Below are 10,951 nucleotides of genomic sequence, written 5' to 3'. Positions count from 1 at the left end.
CATATTTAATCTCGCTTTGCAAATAAATGGACAATAAAACCAAAAAATGAAACACTGTGTAGTTTTTATTTTGTCCCGGACATGAGTCTGAAAATAATGTTACGCTGTTGAACTTGTCTTTAGCAAATTCTTTTAATACCGCGTATTTGATAAAACTGCAAACAGAGTTAGCACCCTTCTTTACAATTTCCTCAATAACAGGGAACATGTAACTCTGGTTCGTAGTATGTACATGTACGTTAAATAAAAAATGCCATGCTAAACGTAGATAAAACTGCGCGGACACGGGTCTTTTTGGTAGTGGCAAATTCTGTGCAAAATCAAATTCACAGCATAGACTATTGTTTTCAGATAGTATTTGCTTTTTTAACTTCAAATAAATTTCAGCATTGTTTTTGTGATTAATTACTTCTTCGTTTACCTCTCAATTTGTCAACATTTCGGTTAAAATACTTAAAAAAAACGGTTTGACTTATTGTCAATTTAGCCCCCGTTTTTTCTTTATAATATTTTCCGAATAATTTGTAAAGTTCTACAAGATTTAATGAAGGATTATCAAAATATTTTAGGTTGGTAGAATTTCGTTTGTAATGTGACCTGTGATGTGGAATTGATTCGCAATGCTCTTCAATCATTTGTTTTAAATTTTCTGTTAATTTAAGACAACTTTCGCGTACTCCACCTGACAATTTTTTTAAAGGCTGCTTATTTAAAATCTTTTTTTGAACATTTTCAACTGTTCTTTTGCCCAAACATAGAAAAGCACAAAAAAATTTCTTACAAATCGGAACATTTTCTTCGTCAATGGGAAATAAATATATCCAATGAATTAACCGTCTTAGTTTTTCACCTGCATTCGTTCGCATAGGATCCTTGCATTTTAACAATCCTCTGAGAAACACATTTTGTTCATTATAGTTCCCGAGATTCTAAAAATTTGTATGTACTATTTCTTGTTGCACATTTGAAAACTTTTGGTAACATTTTTCTCCATAGCAGGATTCAATAGGTTTGAAAGATCTCTCTGGGATTAGAATATCTTTAGCAATACCGTCTTTTTTAGTTTTAGACTTTGTGATGTATTCTTTTCCCTAAAGAAATAACAAATAATGCTATTAACTTTGTCATTAAAATTTTTAAATAATTACTTTAGACTATCTACATATTATATATAGTTCAGTAAAATAATTATTTAAAAAATCAAGAATAAAAAAAGTCATAAAATATTAAATTTATGATTAAAATTTATTTAAAAATTGTATTGACGGTTTCCAATCGTACCTGATTTCTGGAACATTTTTTCTCATTTTTAATCCACGAATCTTGGTTTCTAGTTCTTTTTCTTCCTTGTTTCATTTTAATATCTTTTTCTTTTTAATTAATATTCTCAAAAATATCTCAAAAATCTAAATAATTTCATAAAAAATGCTTTTCCAACTATTATAAGAAACAATCACTTCTCTGATTCTATGCTTTATTTGTAGAATTTCATAGAAGATGACAAAAAAGTTACTGTTGTGCACTTGTTTTGGTAAGATTGACTTGACCTTCACGTCGTTCGCTGCAGCGCGTACGTAGCCGACCAGGCACGTTTTTGGGCAGCGTCAAGATTACCGCTTGGATTTTAAAACATTCATAATCGTTGAACTATTAATCCAATTGATCTAAAACTTTCCAGAAAACTTCTTTGAACCTTAATGAACAACTTTCTCACTGAAAGCTTTCCGTCGCTTAAAATTCGTTCGCTAAACGAGGCGCTTGAAGGTTAAAATTCATGATTTTTACATTACCTCAAAAAAAATTAATAACTTTTTTGTTTATTACAATACTCTCGTTTTTTTTACTTAGATAGTTTCAGAAGACTTACACACGCCCTTTGTATTGGGAAAATCGGGAAATGATGAAAATTGGTTAAATTATCGCGAGTTGAAGTGAAAAAAGATTGGAATTTTTCGTTTTCAAAAAATCCACTTTTTATCAATAATCTAAAAAACTACAAAACCTATAAATTTTTGAAAAAGAAAAAAAAGATGCGCCTTGAAATTCTCTACAAGTAACAGTCTTTAAAATTGAAATTAGAAAGATTTTTAAAATTTACACTCAGGACAATACTTCTCAGGCTGAATCCAGCCGTGTCCCCTTTTGGTCGCCAGCGGTTCAATTGTTGTCATTCATTTGTGTATTAGTTGTATATTTTTAAATTATTTTTTATGAGTTCTAAATATCCATGCAATTTTTCTATTGTTTCAATTACGTAAATTATGCCGCTTTTTCCTAAATTAAACAAAATAATAAGTAGGTACATAGGTCTCATTTACCATCTGACTCTACACTATGAAGAAAAAATTATTTTAAATGGTTTTTCAGATTTATTTTTTAATTTTTATCCATTTTTCCTATGGTACTGCATGGTTGTGTAGAACAAAGTAGGGACCCTGTAGTAAGGGACGCGCCAATCGGGCTGCTGACTGCCGATGGATCGAGCGAGAAGAGAGACACTTCCGTTCCAAATCAAGATACTATACCAAAATTTACTACAGCTTTGCCCTTCGGTATGCGAATAGTGCTTATTGACATCTTAAAGTGGTTAGGAACCCCGTAGTGAGGGATGCGCCAAACAGGCAGCTGAGCGCGGATTGGTCGAGCGAGAAGAGAACGATGCTTTCGTTCCAACAGCAATACTGTACAGTTATTGGAACTTGCTATAGCTTCACGCTTCGGCACCTTCGATATGCTTAGTGTTTGACGTGTTTGTTGCCGTTTAAATACATCGCGCCTTCTACCGCTGACTCCAACTTCCGTTCCAACTCCCCCCTCCACACAGCCTTTGGCGCGTCCCTTACTATAGTGTCTCAGAACAAAGTTACTAATAGCGCCGCCACACGGCAGTATTCAACTCTCACGACACATGTTTTACGTTGGGCAGTACCAGACCCCTGCCACGACCGTGTATGTGTATGTAGTAGTAGTTTTCTTACGAGCAGGAAGGGAAATTTCGGTGAACCTAAGCCACAGATGGCACCACAAAAAGTAGGTCTGTCTTTTTCATTGAATTGCATTAAGAAAAAGCAAAAATAATTAAAAACTTGATGCTGTTTGCAAATAAATAAAAAAGAATATGTGAAGAAATAAGAGTAACTGTTACTAATTATTTCAAAAAAAGAAAAAGTCATGAAAATGTGTAGTTCAATAGAAAAAAATTGAATTTTGAGATACATTTTGAAAGCAGTTCGAACTTTATATTTTTGTGATTTATTTTGCTCATATTATTGATTTTATTATTTGTTAAAGTTAAACAAAATTATTTATTGTTGAAATTATGAATGTAGCTAATGAAAAAATTAATAATATTTAAGACCCCAATGACAAAAATATTTAAACATATACATGACCAAAAGAATTAATGAAAAATATATTACTTAATCCAATATAAATGTAATAATAATTAGAATATGTAAGACTACAACTTAAGTTGTAAAGTAAAGAATCTTTGTTCCTTTAAAATCTTAAAAATTTCAAGTTTTGAAGGAAATATTTTTAAAAAGTAGTGGTAATTTTAATTAAAATGTTTGAGGGAATCATTTGGAAAAAAGTCAATGGCACGAATGATAAATGAGAAAATGGATTTAATATAATGTATATATTTATTTCAATTGAACCCGACATCATATACAGTGTATCTATAAAGTCCCGGGACGGTTGGATATTTCCTCAGGTAAAATATTTTTCAAAAAAGTGAAGGTCATTCCTGAAGTAAATTTCAACAAGGAATTCAATGGTGATCTTCATTTTGACCTTGAAGTTGACCTTCATGGCTTTTTTAAGGTCAACTTGGTTTTTTTAATGGAAACCCCCTTTTTTACATCTGCAATCGATAGAGCCTAAAATTCTACGTTCAGGTACGTATCCAAGTCATAGGTCAATTGTAACGTTCAAGGTCAGTTGAGGTTATTTGAAAGTAACAAAGTTTTCCAAGAGGTCAGTGTAATTCTTGAAGTGAATTTCAACGAGGAATTCAATGGTGACCTTCATTTTTGCCTTGAAGTTGACCTAAGTCAATACCTAAGGCGATTCGGTAAGTCCTATAACGTTTTTCCATACGAATATTACGAATCGAAACTAAATTTACGTATTACGAGTACATACTTACTATCTTTCGTTAAAAGATTATTATGGCGCAAGCTAAACTTTCGGAACGAGAGGAGGTATCTGTATTAATGATGCGTGGTTGGGGAGATCGAGTTTGATCTTATGATCAAGTTCGTTTACTAGTTAATCGCACTTTTCGTAATGGAGAAGGGTTAAATCCTGTCTCAAAATTAACAATTGAAAGAACTGTAAGGCGCTTTATGAATCATGGATTTATTAAGGACCTTCAGAGAACTGATCGGCCAAAATTTACAGGATCTGAGGTGATGCAGATGGACATAGCCCAAACATTTGTTGAAAACCTACACCTTAGTTTCCGTCGAGCTAGTGATGAACGTGACGTTGCTCCTGAGACAGAGCGAAATATTTTAAAAAGCATTAATTTTCATTCTTACAAAGTTCATCTGGTACAAGAGCTCAATGAAGACGATCCTGATCATCGGGTTGAGTTTTGTGAATTTATGATGGACAGAATTGATAGAGATCCTCTTTTCTTGTACAATACAGTATTTTCAGATGAATCTACTTTCACTTTAAAAGGTGAAGTTAACAAGTAAAATTGTAGATATTGGTCCGACACAAATCCTGGTTGGATGTTGAAGAGTCACACACAATATCCACAAAAGATTAATGTTTGGGCCGATATCTTGAATGATTCATTGATAGGCCCTTTCTTCAACGATGGTAATCTCAATGCCCGTGCATATGAAGAGCTTCTCAGAAACCAAATTGTACCAAGAATAAGGGAGATTATAGGCGATAAATTTTAAAATATTTGGTTCCAGCAGGACCGAGCAGCGGCTCATTACGGTAGGGAGGTTCGAGCATATTTGGATACTCAGTTCCCTCAAAGGAGGATTGGAAGAAGGGGTGAAATCGAGTGGCCTGCTAGATCTCCTGATCTGACGCCTCTCGACTATTTTCTTTGGGGTCATTTAAAGAGCAACGTATGCTCAACGCAACCGCAAAGCTTAGACGAATTGCAGGATCGGATTCTGCAACAGACTACTTTGATTGATAAGGAGATGATTCGTAATGCTGTAACTCATTTTTACAATCGCATAGCTTTTTGTCCAGAAGCACAAAGTTTTCAATTCGAACATCTTCATTGAAGCGTGAGAGGCAAGGGAACTCACGCTAATCAAGCATCCCAAAGGGAACAGTATTTACTACGTACACGACGTTGTTCCTGGGTAATGCTAAACGTAAACGTAAACTGCTTGGAAAAAACCTTGAAAAACCCTTAAAGATCATCACCAATATCAATACAGAGCTCACCAATGAATTTCTCGTTGAAATTTACTTCAGGAATTGCACTGAACTCTTGGAAAACTTTGTTAATTTCAAATAACCTCTAACTGACCTTGAACGTTACAATTGACCTATGACTTGAGTACGTACCTGAACTTAGAATTTTCCGCTATATCGATTGCAGATATAAAAAAAGGGGATTTCCATTTAAAAAAACAAAGTTGACCTTCGAAAAGCCTTGAAGGTCAACTTGAAGGTCAAAATGAAGGTCGCCATTGAATTCCTCGTTGAAATTTACCTGTAATTCAGGAATGACCTTCACTTTTTTGAAAAATATTTTACCTGAGGAAATATCCAACCGTCCCGGGACTTTTTAGACACCCTGTATACATTTCTACAGTTCAATAATTTATTTATTTCTTAATCTTGAAAGCTTCTTTCTCGCTGCATTCAGCCCCCAAACAAATAAATAAACAAACTTACTGTACTCATGACGCATAGTTGCAGGAAATGCACTTTTTTCATTCAAAAGTGTCCAGAGCCTTCAATTTTCTTCCGATTTTGAATTTTGCTGTTTTAAATTAAAGATCATTAAATCCTATAGATCTTGACTCTCCGAAATTTTTTCGCCTCTATTTTTTTATTAATAATTTTTTCAGTCAAAGCATGAACAAAGTCTTCTTATTGGTGAATTTTTTTTTGTTGATAAAAGTGCTTCCTATTAGTGTAGGAATGACATTTAATAACAAAAATAATTTAAAAATTTATGATTATTAATATTAACAATTCTTGTGACAAAATATTTAAACTTAAGGTTTTATCAAATTTAAATTTTCTTTGATGGCAAAGTCGGTGGGTTATTGTCAAAAGATTTTGTATTAAATGAATCTTAGCATGCAGTGTTATGATTCATTTCCAATCTATTACAATTGAAACCCCGACATTTTTGAAGTGATACTGCCAACATTGGGACATTTTTTATGCAAATTGTTTATAAACATGTAAGTTATTATATTCCACTGAATATGATCAAAGATACATTCTTTAGGAATATCCGTAGACATTGTAGCGATTAAAGGAAATAAAATTTTTGATAAAACCTTACATTTGAATATTTTGGTCAGGAGAATTATTCACAACAACGGTAATTCTTAACTTCTCACATATTTTTGTGATTAGCAGTTATTCGTCCAACAGCTTAAAATATTTCCAGTGTAAAAAAAATTTTCTATGCGACAGGACCAAAATTTTTAATTTCTCTATCTAATGTACTTACAAAAATTTAACTTGTTATATTTTATCAAATATTATTAAATATTTATTGTTTCAGGGAATAACTGAAGTCTTTCTGGTGTTCGAAGGAAATAATAATTTTAAAAATCTCAAATTATAATATTCTGCCACAAGAATTGTTTATAGCAATAGTTATTATAAACTTTTAAATTATTTTTGTTATTAAATGTAATTCCAACATTAATGTGAATCACTTTTAGCACCAAAAAATATAATAACACTATTTGTTAATTTGTTTATCAAATTTGTTTCCAACAAATAAATGGAATAATAAACAAATTGTTTGTATTTTATGAGTCCCTAAACATTAATTTTAGACGATATAAAGTTTTCCTGATCAGTTATCAAAGCGTGAATAATTGTTATGTACAAAATTTCAGTTTTTCCATGCTTTGAGTAGAAAAATTATTAATAAACAAATAGACGACAAAAGTTCGGAGCGTCAAGCTGAACGAAAAAATTGAATTTCCTCCTACACTCCGTGATGAGTACGGTACGTTTGTTTATAGAGTTTAGTAGTTTATAGTCTGTTCATTTTAGAAATGAGGTTTGCAATAATATAATTAACTATTTAATTCAAAATCTCCTCTAAATAAAATTTTTTTTTTTTAATTTTTAGGGGTTGAATGCAGCGAGAAAAAAGCCTTCAAGATTAAGCAACAAATAAATGATTACACTGTATAAATGTATATATGATATTCGGTTCAATTTAAATAAATATATACATTATATTAAATAATATTAAATACACCTTGTCATTTATTAGTCTTTTCATTAACTTTTTACCAAATTAATCCCTCAATATACAATATAAGTCATGTATTTTTTATTAATTCTTCTGATCATGTATATGTTTTAAATATTTTTGTCATTGAGGTCTTTAATATTATTAATTTTTTCATTAGCTACATTAATAATTTTAACAAAAAATAATTTGGTTTAACTTTGACAAATAATAAAATCAATAATATGAGCAAAATAAATCATAAAAATATAAAGTTCGAACTGCTTTCAAAATGTATATCAAAATTAAATTTTATTCATATTAAACTACATATTTTCATGACTTTTTCTTTTTTTAAATAATTAGTAATAGTTACTCTAATTTTTTCATATATTTTTTTTGTTTATTTGCAAACAACATCAAGTTTTTAATTAGTTTTGCTTTTTCTTACTGCAATTCAATTAAAAAGACAGACCTACTTCTTGTGGCGCCATCTGTTGGATTAATTTAACCGACAATTCCCCTCCGGATCGTAAGAAAACAGAAAAGTGGGGGCGATACATGGGGCTGAGCAGTACAGTGGAAGCACCTCCTGGAGAATTGTAAGGCACATAACCTCGAAATACACACACCAAATTTAGAATAATTACATTTTTTTAATTAACCCACAAAAAAGTGCGCGGGAACTTTCTTTAGCATGTTCGCTATCATTCCCCAGATTTTGAAAACAAAATCTTTATTATTGTAGGAAAAAACAGAGGGAATCTGATAATGATAAAATCGATACTCATCCCTAAGCTCCACACAAATTAATCAAATTTAGCAAAATAATTTTTTTTTAATTAGCCCACAAAAAAAGTGTGCGGGGACGTCCGTTAGTATATTCGCTATCATGTCCAAAATGTTTAAGACAAAATATTTATTATTATAGGGAAAAAACGGGGGAACATAAGACCGGACAAAAATCTCTTCACCGTTCAGCCTCAATTTTATTTGTCAGAATTTTACTCCACTTCCAGGGCCCTTAAAATTTTTTGGAATCGCTGGAAATTCCTGAAATTAATCCCCGGAAATCTCTGGAAATAAATGAAATCCCGTGAATAATTTTGAAATCTTATAAAATCCCTTGAAATCTTTGAAATATTTTGGGATCTGTGAAAATAATTGAAAATGCCTTAAAATACAGAATATCTAAAAATTTTTGGAAATCCACGTAAATACCTCAGAATCTCTTGAAATTCTTTAGAGTGCATCGAAAATCTTTGAAGAATCCTAAGATTCCTTGAAATATTCGGAAATCTTGTCAATCCCATGAAATCGCGTAAAATTGGTTGTAATCCCATAAAGTCTTATAAGTTTTTTAAAGTCCCATAAATCCCATGAAATTTAGGAAATGTGATGAACTCTGATGAAGGTTTGTAAAATCTCTTTTAATCCCTTGAAATATTTTTGAATTCTGCGATATTCTTCAAAAACCCTTGTAATCCTTAAAATTGGCTGAAATCTTGGAAATCATACAAAATCGTGTGAAATCTCTTAAAATTATTTAAAATGTTTGAAACCCCGTGATATATTTGACACCTAATAAAATCTATTAAAAATCTTGGAGATCTCGTTAAACCCCGGAAAAATTTGTTTTGTCATTTTTATTTCCTTGAGATCCTTCTAAATCTTTTGAAATTTCCTGAAATTTTGCAAATCTTCAAATCTATAGTCGGTGAAAAGTCGAGTGATGAACCGCGCGAATTTATGCATATTGCATAAAATTATAATTTTAAAGATTGATATTTTTATTTCAATTGAAAAAAAACTACTAAAGGTATTAATAAGTACTTGACGTAAGCCGGGAACGTCTCCTACGGCAGTTCCGTCTGCCCGCACCCATATTATGTCCGGTTGAGGATTTCCTCTTGCTTGGCATTCAATAACTGCTCCCGTACCATTTGAGAAATCCACTCGGTTTGGCGGTTCTTTTACAAACACTGGTCCCATCGAATCATCTTCAGCAACCACAACTGCAATACCAACAATATTTATGACTCAAAAGACATTGTAGATTTCAGGCATGCCAATGAAACATGCTAACAATAAGTAAACTAGAATGTTAAAATTACACATCATTAAGCACGGCATATTGCACAGGGGATATCTTATAGTAATACTAGAGAATTTAATTTTTTAAGATCTGAAAATAAAATTACAGATGACTTACCAGAGTTAAATGTGAAGGAGGCTAGCAGAAGCATGACACCTAAGGAAGACACTCTCCATCTTCCGAGTGAATCCCGCCACATCCTGCCTACCTTTATGTCTGACCCCGGTACTTTCAACCTGAATGTATAAAAGAGACACCCATGACTAAAAACACTTTAAAGGGGAAAAAACTCACTTAAGAAATATGTATGCGTAATTTTAATGATCAGTAGTTCCACTTCTAACTTTAGATTACTGAAAACACTAAATTTCGAAGACATAAAACAGTTAAATCCATTACAAAAAAAATACTCATATGGTGTAAAATAAATACTAGCAGAACTACTAGAATTTCCAGTAATAATATTAATAATAAAACTGCCCTGAAACAAGTCGACACAAGTTACATTAAGCGGAATTTTAATGCCTTGAAATAAAATTTCTGTGGTGACAATGCAGATTGCAGAGATTATATTTTTACTTCACTCTAATTTTAGAAAACTAACGCAAAACACAAAATCTTTAAAAATGAAATGTATATGAAGGTACTTTTGGTCCGATGTAATTTTTAGTAAAAAATTCGGGCAAGAGTGAAACATTTTTTCTTTGGAACAACAAGTCCTCACTTCTAAAGGACTGAACTATGGTATACGCTTTTCACCGAGAGAACGAAATCAGCTAAGCTATTTTTTTTAAGGAAGGGGTCGAAATTCTTTTTTCTTCGTTATACAGCCAACCGCTGTTGTTTGGAAACAAAATTTTTTTAAATAGACTGACCCAAGTGCTCTGAAATTTTTTATAACCTTAGTTAGGACCACCACTAAACCCTTACCAACGGTGGTCCTACGCTAATATTTACCTTTTTTTTTGACAACCTGCGTGCAGAGGACGAAATTCCTTCTCTTCAAAATTTCGTTCTTTCGGTGAACGGAGAATAGTAGAAGGAGTTATGGGCCCTCGATGGCGAAAATTTAAATTAAAAAAAAAAAAAAAAAAAAAAAAAAAACTTTTGACCGTCGGCGGCAATTTGAGCAATTTTGATCGGCGGCGGGCGGCGCGTCGCCTTCTTTGTAATTCGGTGGCGGCGTAACGACCTAATTGAGTAGTTTTGCTAAAATACAGCTTAGAAAATATAAAACTATGTAGGAACAAAAGATTAATCTCCATCATAAGATAATTATTTAAATCCGTAAAATGTAACTCCTAATTAGTAGCCGGAATTTCCGCAACCAATCAAAAGCCACCGGATCACCTGCGGAAAGAAATCCGTTAACATGTTAATATACCTGAAAATACATCGGCGAGCCGATACGCCGCTGCGCCAACGGCGCTGAATTCAAA

The 10,951-nt window shown here is 32.2% G+C and overlaps 1 protein-coding gene across 1 annotated transcript in view; it reads right to left on the bottom strand.

Moving 5' to 3' along the window:
- The window catches only part of LOC117182071 (Down syndrome cell adhesion molecule-like protein Dscam2), a 292,904-nt gene that overhangs the window by 251,924 nt on the left and 30,029 nt on the right, over positions 1-10,951 (bottom strand). The window contains exons 2-3 of the mRNA XM_033375097.1: positions 9,630-9,748; positions 9,251-9,432 (exon numbers count right to left, since the gene is read on the bottom strand). Of these exons, the coding sequence (XP_033230988.1) occupies positions 9,251-9,432; positions 9,630-9,711 (264 nt within the window). The 5' untranslated portion in view covers positions 9,712-9,748. The remainder of the gene's footprint in view (positions 1-9,250; positions 9,433-9,629; positions 9,749-10,951) is intronic.

The sequence above is a fragment of the Belonocnema kinseyi genome, chromosome 10, assembly GCF_010883055.1.
Source record: "Belonocnema kinseyi isolate 2016_QV_RU_SX_M_011 chromosome 10, B_treatae_v1, whole genome shotgun sequence".
NCBI classification, from domain to species: Eukaryota; Metazoa; Arthropoda; class Insecta; order Hymenoptera; family Cynipidae; genus Belonocnema; species Belonocnema kinseyi.
Note: the sequence above shows the minus strand (reverse complement) of the source record. Positions and strands in the feature narration are given on the sequence as shown.